Source organism: Equus przewalskii, chromosome 22 (genome assembly GCF_037783145.1).
Source record: "Equus przewalskii isolate Varuska chromosome 22, EquPr2, whole genome shotgun sequence".
In the NCBI taxonomy this organism is placed as follows: domain Eukaryota; kingdom Metazoa; phylum Chordata; class Mammalia; order Perissodactyla; family Equidae; genus Equus; species Equus przewalskii.
Window position 1 is genome coordinate 12,947,716 of NC_091852.1, and position 18,330 is coordinate 12,966,045.

The 18,330-nt window shown below is 34.3% G+C and overlaps 1 protein-coding gene across 9 annotated transcripts in view; it reads right to left on the reverse strand.

The window, feature by feature from the left end:
• Positions 1–18,330, reverse strand: part of VPS13A (vacuolar protein sorting 13 homolog A) — a 233,757-nt gene that overhangs the window by 187,346 nt on the left and 28,081 nt on the right. For all 9 annotated transcript variants that reach the window (XR_011531544.1, XR_011531547.1, XR_011531546.1 and 6 more), the window contains 10 exons: positions 14,690–14,799; positions 13,933–13,992; positions 12,074–12,133; positions 11,798–11,878; positions 9,064–9,121; positions 4,523–4,650; positions 4,221–4,327; positions 2,568–2,739; positions 932–994; positions 316–445 (listed from right to left, as the gene is read on the reverse strand). Coding sequence is in view for 5 of the 9 variants with exons in the window: in XM_070590109.1 (XP_070446210.1) it covers positions 316–445; positions 932–994; positions 2,568–2,739; positions 4,221–4,327; positions 4,523–4,650; positions 9,064–9,121; positions 11,798–11,878; positions 12,074–12,133; positions 13,933–13,992; positions 14,690–14,799 (969 nt within the window). In the remaining 4 variants the exon portion in view is untranslated. The remainder of the gene's footprint in view (positions 1–315; positions 446–931; positions 995–2,567; positions 2,740–4,220; positions 4,328–4,522; positions 4,651–9,063; positions 9,122–11,797; positions 11,879–12,073; positions 12,134–13,932; positions 13,993–14,689; positions 14,800–18,330) is intronic.

Here is an 18,330-nt window from a genome sequence, read left to right on the forward strand (position 1 = left end):
ATTTACAATGGCTTATATCCTTTTGGAATTTTTACTTATCTATTATTGTGCTAGATGCATTTTCTAAATCCTTTGGGCATAAAGCTCTTTTGTAAACATTAGTGAGATAAAAAAATTTATTTTTATTTGAATGTATATTTACAATGTTTTAATAGTAATTTTGATAATAAGGATAAATTATCACATGTATATATACTTACAATGTCTATTTTGATTAGGAAATTTTCTTCAAAACTTTAGTTTCACACCTGATAATTAGCTACACTATCATCAGCTGATGATTAACAACACTACTATAAAATGAAATGGACATACTTCCAGGTTTAACATCTGGTTGTTCTTTAGTATTTGATTCTGACCAAGTCCACAGCCAGCTAAACCATCCTTTATTTTCCTCTGAATCTTTTGCTCCTTCTCTGTAAATCCTGTATCCAGCTTTCTTTACCTAAAATAAATGAATTTTCAAATAAATGATAAATTATCCTTTACTTAGAAAATCTGAAGAAACAGAAGCATGATATTTCCAAAACTTATCTGCTTAAGCGAATAAATATAAACAATACACAAACCGACAACAGAACACAGTAACTGCAACATTACCCAAACATAAAGATTTAGGATAACCAGGTAGGTAGCCCCACTGTCTTACAAGTGACAGCAATTACAAAAAAAAATTGACTTTTCACTTTCATATGAACTCTGAGTGTTTGATAAGCCCAATTATTTAGAATTTTTTCCCCATAGAATTTGTCTGATTTAAACAGACGTAGCAAAACATTAAATTGAATTTTCTTATAACATCAAGAAGCAAATTTGAACCCCTTTTAGAAAACAGTATATTACTGCACATTACTAATAATATCACAGCATCTGTCAAATCTATATGGAATCTAGATTTGTTTTTACTACTTGAAAGATAATCTAGAATTACCTCAACTTCTGCCTGTTGTCTGGATATAGTTATATTAAATACATCCAAGGTCTTTTCCAACTCCTAAAAATATTTAAAAAAAAAGTTTACATAAATAACCTTATATAAATAACCTTACTAAATCTATCAAATAGCTGCATTAAAGAAAAGATACGATAGGAAGCAGAAAACAGATCATTCATCAACATAATACTCTTGTTAAATTCTGAGAAGCAATGCTCGTATATATGTCAGTTTGGAAATTAGTAATGTTGGGATAACTTTCTGAACAAAGAAATCGCATGTCATGCATGTAAGACTTACAAATCTACAAGATTTACAGATACTAAAAGATACCATAAATGTATTGTTTAAAATGACTTTTATTTCAGTTTTAACTATAGCTAAGGGTAAACATGTTAACCTTCAACTAAAAATACAACTATAAATTTTACACTTTTCAAAATTGTTAGGGCTACTGAAATAAAATGAGATAAGCTAAATCTTTCATTACATTTATACATATTTCCATGATTACTTTTAAGAGTTTCATCATCAAACCACTCTTTGCCCCAAAGAGAAGCAATCATGACCTACTATTATCTAGGAAACAACTTAATTCAGGGTTCTACTGTCCAGCAGATTTGGAGGATTCAGGTTAGGATCCAAAACTAACTAAGGAAATCTGTAACCACCCCACAAAACCTCTAAACCCAAGCATTCCTAATACCACAGGTCTTCAGATAGCCTCCTACGTCAAAAATAAAACTCAATCTTTAGGGAGTTCCTAATTGGAAACTGGCCTGGATTCAGAATGGTTACACTAATTTCAAACGGCTCACTCCCCTTACCCTCCCTAAGCAGTACTTCATCCACCTGTAAAATAGTCCCTTCTAAAATACACCATAATGCTAAGAGATAAAACAAGACTAGTATTTAGAGACCTCTCAAGACAGATAATTAAATTTAAAGTTGCTAGTAAAGACTAGAAATGGCACAAGAATTAAGAGAGTAAGAGCTCTGTATGGGCAGAAAATTAAGGAAAGTTTGTACAAGAAATGGGACTTAAGCAGAACTTAAAGGATGAATAAAACTGGGATAGGCAGAGAGATAAGAAAAGGTAGATGGAATGCATGAGCACAGTCTTGGCTATAAGTGTAAGCATAATACACATAGAAGACAGGAAATTTATTTGATTAATGCAGTTAAGATGGTTAAGAAATGGAGTGGTGACAATAATGTAAGGCTTTGAAACTGACACAGAGAAGAATGGAATCAATGTAGCAGACACTTTTTTTGGTTTGTGAGGTTAGAAATGTCACAATAATGTGAGGCTCAAATAAACAATCTAACACTATACCTAAAAGAACTAGAAAAAGAAGAACAAACATAACAACGTGAGGCTTCAAGTTATTATTTGCATGAAGTCAAATCTCTACAGATTGAGAATAATCTCAAATTCCAAAAGCTCACAGGAGAATATCACCAGAGCTTCTATCACACAACTGAAGTTAAGAACAGGAGTACGAAAAAGTCTAAGTGAAAGAGACAGACATAGGTCAGTCAAAATTAGAACGAATAAGTAGGAAGTATTAGTCACTAACAGACTGAGGAGTCATGTAGTACAAAACAGTCAACAATTTTTTTAAATGCTAACCTCCAAAGTGACAAGAAGTTCACCAGATGGCTTCTTATTTATTAGCTTTTTTTTATACAGTTCTTTATATTGCTTCATTTTTTGCCTGTGTTCTCTAATATGCTTCCATGACCACATCCGTAAGCGGGGAGAAACATTTACTTCAAGAATACCATAGATAGCATAAGCCCACCTAGGTAAAAAAACAAAAACAAAAACTACACTTAACACCCTCAAACCAACAGTATGAAATATAATTGGTATTGCTTCTACTCTAACAATATAGATTACTAGAATACAGACTATGAAAATGGTATATCATTTGAGTACTTGCTTTTTCCCAACCCTATTTGTATTAACAACATATTATTCTTACCTGTTTCCTAAATGAAAATAAGCAAAATCACTGAATTTTGTTACAATAAATATAGCTCTACAGAAAAACTATTAAAGTATTAATTGGCTAATAGCACTTAAGTCATCTGAAAAGTAATTAAAACAGTGAGCTGAAAGGGTAATTGCAACTTCTAGAACTAGGCAAGAGCTTAATAACTGAAATAATTTTAAATTCAGACTTCTGAATTTTAAAAAGGGGTTGTACTTTACAGACTTTCATAACCTTTTCAGGTTTAATAATATAGGTTTAATATGTCTGATATGGAAGTTTGAAAATTAAAAAAAAAGACATTGCTAGACAACGAACTGGGATATAGTTTTCTAATAATTTCAAATATACAGTAAATGAATGATATTCTAGCATCTCCAGTTGTAAATTCTGTTATAAAGAATCCTTTATGTCAACTTTATTAACATAATAAGCAAACATAGCTACATACATTTCTAGCCACAAATGAAAGTACAGTTAATATCAGCCCTTAAAGAAAGTATCTTAAAAAATTATTCTTAAAGTCAACAAATTCACTTTTACACTATATTTTTTAAATCTTAAAAACAAAAAAATTTAAATGAAGCAATTCTACTTCTGGGTATTTATCTGAAGAAAATGAAAACACTAACTTGAAAAGATACATGTACCCCCATGTTCACTGCAGCATTATTTAAGTCAGACAAGATACGGAAACAACCTAAGTGTCCACCAATGGATGAATCGTAAACAAAATGTGGAATATATTTATGATGGAGTATTATTCAGCCACAAAAAGGAATGAAATCTCACCATTTGCAACAACACAGATGGATCTTGGGGGCTTTATGCTAAGTGAAATAATAAGTCAGACAGACAAAGACAAATGTTGTATGATCCCACTTATATATGGAATCAAAAAAACAAAATAAAAACTGTGCTCAGAGACACACAGAACAGACTGGTGGTTGCTAGAGGCAGGGGGTGGGGCGTGGGTGAAATGGGTGAAGGGAGTCAAAAGGTACAAACTTCCACTTATAAAATAGGTAAGTCAGAGGGATGTAATGTACAGCATGGTGACTATAGTTAATACTGTATTGCATATTTGAAAGTTGCTATGAGAATACATCTCAAAAGTTCTCACCACAAGAAAAGATTTTGTAAACATATTTGATGATGGATGTTAACTAGACCTACTGTGGTGATCATTTCACAATATATACAAATATTGAATCATGTTGTATATCTGAAACTAAGAGCGTTATATGTCAACCATACCTCAACTTTTAAAACAATTTAAGTCATTTTACCATTCTCTGGCATGGTGTTGCAGAGGTACATCAGGTTTGAATTTCCTATATGGCAGATTTTGTGTCATCATATCAACTGATTCAAGAAGCTCCATAACACTGAAATACTGAGAAATAAAAAAATTAAAGTTCTTAAATGTTTCAATTTCATGTTCAATTGTTGAAGATAAAAGTTAAATTATTGACTTCTCAAAGAAAATGTTACCATGTAACATTAGGAATTTTTGAAAAATATTTAAAATCTTAGTTCTGCTTTTATCAAACTATATCTCACAATTTAAAATATGTTTTAAAAAAATCACCTGCGGTTTATTAAATTCAATTGCTATGTCATGTAACTCAACATCCAGATTTATCTTGGGGGCAGAAAAGTCAAAATCCGATCTGCGATTCATCTGAAGTTTAGCAACAGCAGATATGGGGCGAAATACTGGAAAATAATACAAATTTTTAAAAATTAAATTGAGTTATATTTCAAGAGTCTCAAAGTACTAAAGAGATCAAGTTTAAAATACTGATTTTCATTTCTTATATGCCCTTCCTACAGTTCCCAGATTTCCACACTGCTATGATTTGGTCAGATGAACTGTCACTTAATTAGTGGAGAAGATTCTTTTATCTTTTTCCTACCTTTAATTCATATGGTCTTCTCTAAGTACAATAGAGGCTAACTGAACTCCCTCTCAAAACACCAATATAAGCCTTAAAAGGAAGAACACCCTCTAAATGGCAAAACAGTCTAATAAAATAGTTTTAATAAAAGTTCACAGTTTTAAGGAATGACTGCACATCAGAAAAGCTAAAGGGAAAAAAAGGATCATATTTAATCACTAACAAAAGTGGTTATAATTTCTGATCAGTTTCTCTGTATCCATCTGTTCCTCCTTTTTTAACTTGTAAAAGAGGAGAGAAAAGATGAGTGAGGGTTTACCCAGTATAACCTTCTTGGGGCAACCCATAATCTAAGGCAAATTTCTCTCAATCCTCTGTATTTAGTCCTCAAAAGAACAGGAATAATGCAGAGGGAGACCAGTAATACCAGAATCTAGATAGAGATCAACTATTAATTTATAAGCTAATATGTATACAAAGATAATATATTCCTCTGGTTTTAATCATTCCCAATGCATAACACCTAATTTTTTACACATTAAGCATTCAAAAATACTTTTAATTTGAATGGAACAAGCAGATATTCATCAACAGGAAATGGGTTAAATTCATTATGGTACATGATACAACAGAAGGGTATACGGTTAAAAATGAGAAAAATTTGTATGTATATAAATGGAAGGATATATTAAGAGAAAGATTAAAAAGTATATATATTGGAGCCAGCCCCAGTGGCCTAGTGGTTAAGTTTGGTGCACTCCACTCTGGCGGCTCAGGTTCAGTTTCCAGGTGCGGACCTATACCATTGTCTGTCGGTGGCCATGCTGTGGTGGGGGCTCACACACAAAATGAGGACGACTGGTAGCAGATGTTAGCTCAGGATGAATCTTCCTCAGCAAAAAAAAAAAGTGTATGTATAAAGCAATAATATCAATATTTGAAAAATAAAATTCTCTCTCTCCCCCAGCTTTAAGTCTGCTAATACACACAAGACTACATCACCCACTATACCTTCTCCAGGTGCAATCAACTATCCCACCCTGTGCTACACCCTCTCCCACCTCTCTGAGATTTTAGCTCCTGGCAGTGCTAATTTCTGAGTGATTTCAACACACAAATGATCTTTCCAAAACCATGGCCTCTCAGTTCCTTGAACTCCTCCACCCTTACCTCATCCATAAAACCTTATCACACCAATATCCTACACCTGCCTATAATCTCAGTCTCAAGCATCCAATGCTTCTACTAGCACCACCACCTACCTCTCTAGTATTCCAATACCAAACCTTCAAGTCCTGTGGAACCTACCATTCATTGGCCCTCTACCAATCCTGTCCTTCACCTCTGCTTCATGCCCTCAGTTCCCTCCCCACTCTTGAAATTCCATGATCAGTTATTTTCATCATTCCCTTGCATTTTACCCTCAACTCCTTTGCCCTTCTAACTTTGTCAGTGTACTTACTAGATAAAACCCTAAACTGGATAAAGTCACTCTCCATTTCCACACCTGTACCTGAGCAGCTGAATGTGGTTGGGGAAAAAAATATATACAATCACACTGATTGGTCTCACTTTAATGTCCTAAATCTCAAGTAGGTCCTCAACGTTGCTGAGCAAACACACACATTCCTTCAGTCCATAGATAGGCCAAATCCATATCATAGCCTGTTTTTGCACAGCCAGTGACCTAGGAATGATTTTTATACTTTTAAAGAGCTGTTTAAAAGAAACAAAGAAGAAGATATGACAGAGACTGTATATGGCCTACAAAATGTAAAATATTTAATTTACTACTTGGCTCTTAACAAAAAACTCCTGGCCAATTCCTATTCTAGACAGGTGGTTCTCAAACTTCAGTATTCATCACAATCACCAGAAAAGCTTGTTAAAACATAGATTGTTGAGCTTCACTCTCAGAGGTTCTGATTCAGTAGCTCTGGGATGGGCCCTAGAATGTATATTTCTCCCAGGTTTCCAAGGACACTGATGCTGCTAGTCTGAACTAGCACTCTGAGAATGCTGTTCTAGTCTATTCAATCTCTCATTCTCCTATTTCACAGCCACTCTGCCCTCCACAAACCTCCAATATCTCAGAAATCAAAAAAAAAAGTAGAAGAGCTCAGATGAGAAACTCTATAAACTCCTATCACCCTATCTATTTGTCCATTCAATATTAGGACTTCTCTTATAACTGAAATCTATCTTACAATTGAACTGACCATGCCCCTATCTGTGGCAAAGCACTTCACCTGAATACTAGATCCTATCCCCTTGCACCCATATCAATCTAGGAATTACCCCTTCCCTCTATTACTTCATTTATTCTTCATTTCTATGGATCATTCCCATCATAACCTAAAAAAAACTGTTCTCCCATTAAATCAAAAAAAAATTTTTTTTTTAAACTTTCATTCCTTCTTCCTCCTCCAGCAGGTATGCCAGTTATCAATTTATTACCTGTGAGTTCCAAATTCACCCTTCATTGCCTGCTCTAAAAACTACATTTGGGCCCTTTAAACTTTTTTCTTTCCCAGTTAACATAATGTTAACCTTTATCAGTAGAGGACACTGGAGAGACACCATAGGAGGAAGGAGTTCTGCTTCCTGGTTCTAATGTGCTCATTCAACAGACTCCTGCAGTGCTATGACTTCTGCAACACCCAGCTCCTACAGAGTGGCTCCTACAGAAGGTGGCTTCTCCAGTGCCTGGCTCCTGCAGCATGACAGATTTCTTCAGCTAGCAACATTCAGCAGCCAGCAAATTCTCCCAGAACCTGCTAAGGCAGCTTTGTAGTGTAGTGCCTCCCATGAGACAAATCTTCATGAGGCTCCCTAAAGGGTAGATTTCCAGAAAGTTCCTGAGGGCAAATTTGCAGCAAATTTTGCTGGCATAATACCACAGAGACTTTCCTGCCAATCAGTGAGCCACGGCCATGTCTTTTCCAATAGCGTCTAGATCTCAGTGCTGAAGGAGGCAGACCACCTTCTTTGAGCATTCCATCTTAATCTAGGGTAGGAGCTGTTCCTTCCATCTACTATTCCTATATTCTCTAGAGGTCTCCCAACTTTTTATTACCCAATTCCTTGTTACTCCAATTCCCGGTTAGAGTTAACAACACTTTATATTAAACTTTCCCTGCTCAAATTATGTACGGTTTCTGTCTCCTCATCAGACCCTGACTGATACACACGAGGAAATGATAGTGGGGCAAAGGAAAAATAAGTCAACCTAAAGAGATACATTTGAGAATAAACAACACACATGACAGACAATCTCATCTGTTCTTAATGTTTCCTGTAAGAAGAGAATCAAGAAATGAAACCAATTCAAAACCATGAAAATGGTATTTTAAGAGTGAGCACAAGAAGAGCCACTTTAGGAAACTGATAAAGAATAGTCATGAAGGTAGAAGAACACAAACAAGTATCACTGGTTAATGACATCAGAAAGCCAAAACCAAGAGCTAAGTCATCTATCACCAATCAATATCTATTAAGTGCCTTTAGGGTGGAAGAAACAACACTCCTTTTCTCTACATATTTTAGTAACTCAATTCTGATTATAAAAGTACTACATGTTCTTTTCGGAAAATGTGGAACAAGAAAAAAAGTATAAAGAAGAAAATTTTTATATACACATTTTTTTTTTTTTTTTTTTTTAAAGATTTTATTTTTTCCTTTTTCTCCCCAAAGCCCCCCGGGACATAGTTGTGTATTCTTCATTGTGGGTTCTTCTAGTTGTGGCATGTGGGACGCTGCCTCAGTGTGGTCTGATGAGCAGTGCCATGTCCGTGCCCAGGATTCGAACTAACGAAACACTGGGCCGCCTGCAGCGGAGCGCGCGAACTTAACCACTCGGCCATGGGGCCAGCCCTTTATATACACATTTTTTAAATAGTAAGATCAACTAGCTTTATTAAACGTTATTTGCCATGTCAAAATGTCTTTAACACATATCATAATTGTTACTGAATAATCCTGAGAGATTTATCTCAATTTATTAACATCCTCCCTTATTGGAGATTTTTCTTTCCCATAGTTTTGAAATATAGCCAAAAGCTCCTCAACAATGAACGATATAGAAAAAATAAGTGTTTCGGTTTTGCATCTATAAATATATTTAACTATATGAGAAAATTAACATGAAATATCACAGTGACATCAACAACTTACACTTAAAATTTATACTGATTACTTTAATTGCACTTTTTATTTTATGAAATGTACTTGCCAAAATCATAACCTTCTGGAACAATATTTTCATGGACAATACCACTCTTCAAGCTGCCCTGTTAAAAGAAAAATTGCTTTTATTTATATTCATGCCAATATACCTTTAACCTAAAAAATCCCATTATATGCAAAGGAAAAATGTTTAAAAGCAATTTAAAAAAATAAACTTAACAGGACTTAGCTATGGAAAATATTAAAGTGGTTAGACAATATCTCATTAAACTACTATTATAAAAGAATGCTCCAAGAACTATTAAGACATGCCTGTGTTCACATGTGTTTGTGTCTGGGCACATGTACAAAATTCAACATCCATTTATAACAAAAACTCTGAACAAAGTGAATATAGAAGAAATATTTCTGAACATAACAAGGCAATATATGACAAATACACAGCTAACATACTCAACAGTGAAAAGCTGAAAGCTTTTCCTCTAAGATCAGGAACAATACAAGGATACCGACTCTTGCCACTTTTATTTAACATAGTATTGGAAGCCTTAGCCAAAGCAATTAGGCAAGAAAAAGAATTAAGAGGCATCCAAACTGGAAAGGAAGAAATAAAACTGTCAATATTTGCAGATGACATGATATTATATACATAGAAATCCCTAAAGACGCCACCAAAAAACTTAGAACTAATAAATGAATTCAGTAAAGTTTCAGGATACAAAATCAATATAAAAAAAATCTGTTGTGTTTCTATAAACTAATAACAAACTATCAGAAACAGAAATTAGGAAAACAATTCCATTTACAATTGCATCAAAAAGAATAAAATAGCCAGGAATAAATTTAACCAAGGAGATGAAAACCTGTACACTGAAAACTATAAGACAGTGATGATAGAAACTGAAGAAAACACAAATAAATGAAAGAAACAATCCAAAAATTTGTATGTAACCACAAAAGATCCTGAATAGCTAAAGCGATCCTGAGAAAGAAGCAAAGCTGGAGGCATCATGCTGCTTGATTTCAAACTGTAGTAATTATACAGCAGGGTACTGGCATAAAAACAGACACACAGATCAACAGAAAAGAAGAGAGAGCCCAGAAATAAATCCATGTATATATGGTCCATTGATTTACAACAACGGAGCCAAGAATATACAATGGAGGAAGAACAACCTCTTCAATAAATGGTGTTGAGAAAACTGGACAGCAACATGCAAAAGAAGGAAAATGGACCACTATCTTACACCATAAACAAAAATTAACTCAAAATGGATTGAAGATTTGAATCTAAGACCTGAAGTCATAAGACTCCTAGAAGAAAATTTAGGGGGTAATAAGCTCCTCGACATCAGTCATGGTGATGATTTTTTTGGATCTGACACTAAAAGCAAAGGCAATTAAAGCAAAAATAAACAGGTAGGACATCAATCTAAAAACACTTCTGCACATCAACAAAATGGAAATGTAACCTACTGAATGGAAGAAAATTTTTGCAAATCATATATCTGATAACAGGTTAATATCCATAATATATAAAGAACTCATCCAATTCAACAGCCAAAAAAACAATTAAAAAATGGGCAGAGGATCTAAATAGACATTTTTCCAAAGGAGACATACAGATGGACAACAAATACATGAAAAGATGCTCAACATCACTAATCATCCACAAATTAAACCACAAAGAGATATCACCTCACGTCTATTAGAACAGCTAGTATCAGAAAGACAAGAAATAAGAAGTGTTGGCAAGGATGTGGAGAAAAGGGAATCCTCAAACACTGCTGATGGGAATAGAAACTGGTATAGCCACTCTAAAAAAACAGTATGGAGATTCCGCAAAAAATTAAAAACAGACTACCATATGATCCAGCAATTCCACTTCCAGGTATTTATCCAAAGAAAATAAAAACGGTAACTTGAGAAAATACATTCACCCCCATGTTCACTGCAGCATTATTTACAATAGACAAGATATGGAAATAACCTAAATGTCCGTCAATGGATGACAGATAAAGAAAATATGGTGTATATATATACAATGAGATATTAATCAGTCATAAAGAGCAAGGAAATCTTCCCATTTGTGACAACATGGATGGACCCTGAGAGCATTATGCTAAATGATATAAGTCAGACAAAGAAAGACAAATACTATATGATCTCACTTATATGTGGAATCTTAAAAAAAAAAAAACCAAGCCCATAGATACAGAGAACAGACTGGTGGTTGCCAGACGCAGGGGATGGGGATGGGCAAATGGGTGAAAGGAGTCAAAAGGTACAAACTTCCAGTTATAAAGTAAGTACGTCATGGGGATGTAATGTATAGTATGGAAACGACAGTTAACAATACTGTACTGCATATTTGAAAGTTGCTGAGAGAGTAAATCTTAAAAAGTTCTTATCACAAGAAACAAGAAAAAATAATTCAGTAACTATCTATCATGACAGACGTTAAATAAAATACACTTATTGTGGTGATCATTTCATAATATATACAAATATTGAATCATGTTGTACACCTGAAACTAACATAATATTGCTTGTCAATTAAACAAACAAACAAAAAGATATACGTGTATGAGTTTACCTGTTTGTGTACAGGCACACATATATTCACCTATTTTTGTAAATTCTGCTGATGGATTTTGCCTAGAAAAAGAAGACCACTGACTACAGTATGTTAGATAAATGACAATGAATAAAACCTTATGCAAGATCTGATACCAACAAATATGTACACATATATATACACATAAAAAAAATTTACTTACCAATGATTCCTCATAATCATTAAGATAAAACATCTGAGACTCCACATTCCAATAGGCAAAAAGGTTATCCAATCGGATTAACTGAAAATAAATCAAATTATTATATGTCTTGTTTTCTTTGAAGGATCTTTAACATTTGCTATCTTAAGAAGTCTCAAATAAAACAGAGTTAAGTAAACACAATTCACATAAATCCTTATGTATACATTACCATTTGCCTTTCTAAAAGTCTCTTGTCAAGTCCATGGGTTGACAAAATATATTTGTTTATTTTACCTTACGAAATAGTTTCTCAGTTTCATCATGTAAATCTGGAACCCAGTATTGATCAGTGGTCTGAAAAGAAAAAAAAAAATTAAAAAGGCAGGAAAAATGTCATTTACATATGAAATGGCACTGATTAATCATATCTATCATACCCTAGACAAATTTCCCATGAAAATGTCCCTGAAAATATAACATTCAGTCAAAGAATATTAACTGACCACAAGGAAGTCTCTGCTTTCAAGGAGCTCACTGTCGGTTCAAAAAGCAAACAAGTAAATGAGCAATTAAAAACAGGTAAGTGCCACAATAGAGGTTACATACATAGTACTCTGGGAGAACATGGTAGGAGCCTAAACTCAGTGGTGTGCTGGAGAACATGATGTCTAACTTAATATATGATGGTAATTTCTATTCCAAAATTACAGATTCTAAGGTCAATAGGGAATATGATTCAGAGAAGGAAGATATCCAAATATATGATATGTTCAGGAAACTGAAGTAGCCCAATATGGCCAGAGAATATAATACAAGACAAAGAAAAGAGGTGAAACCAGATATGTTACCCGGGGTCAGGTTAAAAAGGGATTACAAACTATTTTAAGACAAAACTATGGACTTTATTCTAAAAGCAAGGAAAAGCCACTGAGGGCAATAAAGTGATCAGATGCTTATTTTACAAAGAAGGTTTTCATTTTTTGTAGAGAACTGAATGGAGAACAGTGGTTCTCAAACTTTAGCATGCATTAGGATCATCTGAAGGGCACTTAAAAGCATAGATGGCTGGACCCCAACCTGAGTTTCTAATTGAATAGGTCTGGGCTAGGGGACAAGTTTCCAAGGACCTCCAAAGGTGACGGTTAAAACCAGGGCTGTCACAGTTACCAAGACCTTCACATTGCCAACTCCAATGGCTAATTCTCCATCCTTACTTTTCAACCTACCAGCAGCACTTAACAGTTTGCCCCACCCAACTTTACTGAAGTCATTAAATAACTTCATTGGCTTTCCTTCTTTCTGTTTTTTTTTTTTGCTTGCAGTGGATCAATGTTTTAAAAAGAAATCATACACAAAAATCCAATGGATATAACAAAAAAGCATGTACTGAAATACTAGACAGCATGAACTGAATCTCACGTAGCAACACAGATAAATGTCAAAATCATTATGAAGAGAGAAAGAGAACTTATAGAAGAATCATACAAAATATTTATGTTAACTTTTAAAAATCTACCAAATATTATACATTTTAATGATACATGATATAAAAGTTTAAAAACTTAGATGTTTATCTCTGGGGTGGGAAAAGAGAACAAAATGGATTTAAACTTACTTTATAACAGTACATTCTTTGAAAGTACTTAAAACTTAAACCAAATGACAAATTCAACAACTGTCCATTGTGCATGCAAGCAAATGTTTCATAATCCTCTATGTGTTCTTATACTTTTAAAATTCTTCAATTTGAAAAATTATACAGGAAGAAAGTATGCCACAATAAAGGTGGTGAGGAAACGGGTGATTTATTTATTTATGCTATTAATGACCTATCAAAGTTTCTGAAATGAACAGTTATTACTTTTATTTTGTCTTTACTCATTTAAAACTCAGAAATGGATTTTTTAAGCAAAAAAAAGTATCAAATATAACAATCAGCAAAATAGTGTCTCATATTTTAAACTAAATTTGATAACCATTTTTTGAAAGGTGAAACTTTCAAAACTACCTATCCTCAATTCGAATCCAGTCTACACACTTTTTATACCAATTCTACATAAACATATATTTCTGATGCTGGCATACTGAATAGGAATTAGTAGTTTGATTAACTTTACTGCACAATTAAATATTTAAACTTTTAAACAAAGTACCTGCATGCTGAGATTTTGAAGGGAAATACCAAATGACAGTGGTTTGTCCCGATTTGTGATCTAAAGAGGAAAGAGTAAATTTTACTCAGATTTTTAGTAGTTGGACAAAATTCACTTTACAGAAAAAGTTCACTTTCTGGGAAGTACGCTATTCCAAACGTTCAAAAATATTTTACTACTTTCTGGAACAACTTTTATTCCTATATTTTTCCTAATACTAATTATAAAGTAGTAAGTATCAATGTATTAGTGTTATACAATAATAATACATCTGCATAATGTTTTTCAGTTTACAAAAACAAGACTTTAAACACTGACTGACCCTCACAACAGTGCTATGAGAAGCCAATAATTATGTGTTTTAGAGAGAACACATGATCTATCTGAGACCAAACAACTTAGTTAAGTCTGGCTCTACTGATTCCTCAACCAGTGCTCTTTCCAGGAGGTAAATATAGTCTAATTCAAAGGATTTCAAAAATACATAACTGCTAAATGCATAAATCCTACCTATCAAAGGTGATTATAATATAAGAAAGGCACTTTCCCTCATTATCTGACGTTTGAACATTTTACGAAAGTGTAATCAAGGCACTAAGGACTCAAATTACAACTATAATTATAGAAAAGAGAGATTGTCCTCTTCAGCTCTGTATCCCTCCACTTCCCAACATCTAACAGGTTGGCCACTACAGAGCAGATGTCAATAAACAGTAAAATATATATAAAAACTAGTGTCACCTATTAAAATACTTACATCATCTTCATAACGAACATGGATGCTGGAAATTTTCACTTGAAGATTTTTTATGATCTGAGTAATTAATTTTTCTGTAAAAGTGTCCTGTTTCTCCACCCGTTCTTTTTCTACAATTGCAAATATTTCTTTTTTAACTTGAATGAAAAATATACTCTATAAATATCCACATATCGAGGTAACATAAACATTACCTTGTTAAAGAAAAAAATCTGTATTTATAAACAGAACACTAAAAGCTTGTTTTCCAAAAGTCTTCCATACCAAAAGACTTTCAAAGGCAACTCAATGAATAGTTTTCAAAAGCTAGTTTCTTGTTCAATGAAATCAAAACCAATTATGTAGCATTTATTAGCATTAAATTTTATAACTTTCTCTGTTAACTACCTGAGTACACAAAAATATGGAAAACAATGAAGATTATTAGGTAAGAATTATAATAGGCTTAAATTAGAAAAGCCAGAAACAGCAGCAAAGAAGGAATCTCCCTTAAAATTAGTGATACCATCATAAGTGGTCTATGGTAATGATGTATAAAATAGTTGAATATGCTCCTCCCCCTGATGAATACAAAATAGAAGCTATAAGACCCTTTCCCTCTATCCTTTCAAGCAAAGATGAAGTTCATCATTTGTTTCATTTTCTAAAAACAATATTGACTATCTCCAGTTTCAATACTTCCCAGGGAAACAGAAAAAGTAAAGAATTGAGCTTCCTCATTTCTTTTTTAATAGGCCTTTGATAACTACTAGTTACTACTCCTTTATCCCCCAACTTGAAAATGCCAATGAAAGCTATCTCTTGTCCTATTTCTAGTCCTGTTCCACCTGTATATATATATTATCTATCTTCTCCTCTAATGACTTACTACTCCTCCCTAACTCAGCTGGCCCAGAAGGCCTTAGATAAAGAAAAGTTGATGAAGATATCATATGAGCATCAAATGCAAGTGATATCAAATGCAACAGACACAAGCGAATATATGTGAATATAAAAGAACTTTGGAATTAATAAGCAGATAGCAGAATATAAATTCAGAATATAAGCTCTTTGAAGACAGGGCTTTTTATTTTAATCTTTGAATCCCACCACTACCTAACAAAATCCTTTACTCTATAAATGTATTCAGTCATTCAATTAAATGCTAAATCTTTCTTTCCCTATTGACTAGTTTCCTGCTGACTTCCTTATCCAGCTCGGATTCCATAATATATTATTTCATCAACCCTTTAAACTCTTTTGCTCTTTTTTCTCATGTTCCTCTGTCAATAAAACTCTAACCCTGAATAAAACCAACTATCTACTTTTTATATAAACATGCCTATGCCTTGCCAGGTGAGTACTAGAGGAGAACATCACAACAGTACAGATTGGAATTACTGTAAATTAGTCATCACCAACTTCAACTAACCAACAACCTTATTACACTTCTCCAGTCAACTTGTTCACAGTCTCCAGAATAACTATTTCAAAATTCTTTTTGATTCTCCTCAAAAGTCCAACAACTCTTCCACTGCTCTCTTTACTCTTAGCAGATCACCTTGCCTCCAACTTTGGAAGAAACAGAAGCTCCTTGTCTGAAATCATAAATCAATAAAAATAGCTATTTCTAAGGTGACCAATGACGTCTACATGTCATAAATAAAATGACTGTTTCATAATCCTCAATTTACCTGATATCTCAGCAGGATCTGATACATTCTTTGCTTCCCAAAACATTGTTTTCCCATGGAATCACAATCTCCAAATGTCCTCCTACTTATCTAACCATTCCTTTTTGATCGTTTTCTGTTTTCCTCCTCTATACAATCATTAAATGTTGGATTTCCTTAGGGCTCAGACCACGGATTTTTTTCTCATTCCATACCGCTGTTACAGGGAATCTCATCCACATCTTGTAGCCTGAACTATCAGTCTAATGCTGGTAACTCTGAGAAATCCCAAGCCCAAAAGAAAGAGTACAGGAGAAAGAACAGATAAGAGAGATCTTCAAAAGTTCAGAAGCTGGAAAGAAGATGGCCTTAGCCGATGTACCAGAGAGAAAGAAACGCAATCTTAAATGCCCATAGATGGAGATGCCAATAAAACACAAGATGAATCAAAAAACAGAACCCTGGAAAGATTCAGGAACTGGGGTAAATGGCAAAGAGGAAGGATGGTGGAGGGACCGGGTGATGATACAGGGATTGGTTTAAAGTCTGTGTAATGAGCAGTTGGACTTCTATGTACCCTCCCTACCCCAGTCCACACAGCCAATCAACTATCCCTTTCCCACTCTAGTGAGAAGCAAGGGTTTATTCTGGACAAAATGAACCTGACAGGCTAAAGACTCCAAAACCACGTACATGAAGGTACAGGGAGATCCATCTACCAGAAACAGACACATTAAGTAAAAGTTCTACATAATAAACAATCACACCTACATCCACCTACTATTACCAAGCTAATAAAGTTGTGCCAGGAAACATATGTAATCAGAGTAGACTATTTGGCTCAGGAGTAAACATTCATATACGGCCATGATAACATAAACAACGAATACTGATTTAACTAAAAATCTAACTCTATTAGGAAGATGGAAAATTAGGGTCGGTCTTCATAGTCCATAGAAGGAAGCTTATACATATACATATACAAATGGTGTATAAACATAATACATCAAATAGAAGAAGAGTACTCATCTTATGTAGCAATATGGAGATAAACACAAACACACGTTAAAAACTTGAAAGTAGATCTGCAGGGAGCAGGGTGAGGGGCTAAGCCAGGAGACAGTTTTTTTTTCCTTTAATTATGGGTCCTATACTACTGTTTAACTTTTAAAGCTATGTATATGTATTATCTTGATAAAATAAAAATAATTTTTAAAAGGAAAAAGTCTAGGAGACTTAAGAAAGAGAAGACTGGAAGAGAGGAGGATTCTGGGGAAAATGGCAGAGTAGAAAACACCAGGAAGCTGTCTTCTCATGTAGACACAACAGCACAGGCAGAAGCTGCCTAATGTAAGTATTTCAGAACTCTGGAGTCTATTGAAGGCTTGCAACTTCAAGAGGAAGGCTTAGAAAGTAAATTGCAATTAATTTATATAAATTCCAGCTCTTAGCACAGCAGCAGCTACCCCTCCCCTGCCCCCAGGCTCATGGCAGGCAGCTATGCACTTCTTCCTAGAGCAGCTTGCACACAACTTGCTGGAGTCAAGGTGAGCACAAGGGACCCTATCCTCTGAATATCTGGAGGTCTGTGCTCTAATTGCTTACCGCCGCTTCTGATCACAGAAGTGCAAAGAGAAAAGTGGACATTGTTTTTGTACCATCCCCCATTGTTGCAAGCCCCTCATCCTCCAGCTCAAGTGACATCCAGGGAATTTAAAGGGCCAGTATCTAGTTTTTTCTGCCCCCTTCATTGTTATCTTCTTGCCCTTTCGGGAGCAAAACATTAAGGCTAGGACATTCAAAAGCAACTGCACATATGGGGAAAACTAGAATGTGACCACACATGTTCAGGGAAAGGCACAGGCTAAGAAAAGATCTGAGAAGACCTTAAGTTTATATCTCAGGCTGATCCTTGGCACAGAGACATCCTACAATAATCAAAAAATAATAATAAACACAAGCAGTAACAAAAAAACAGAAAACCATGGG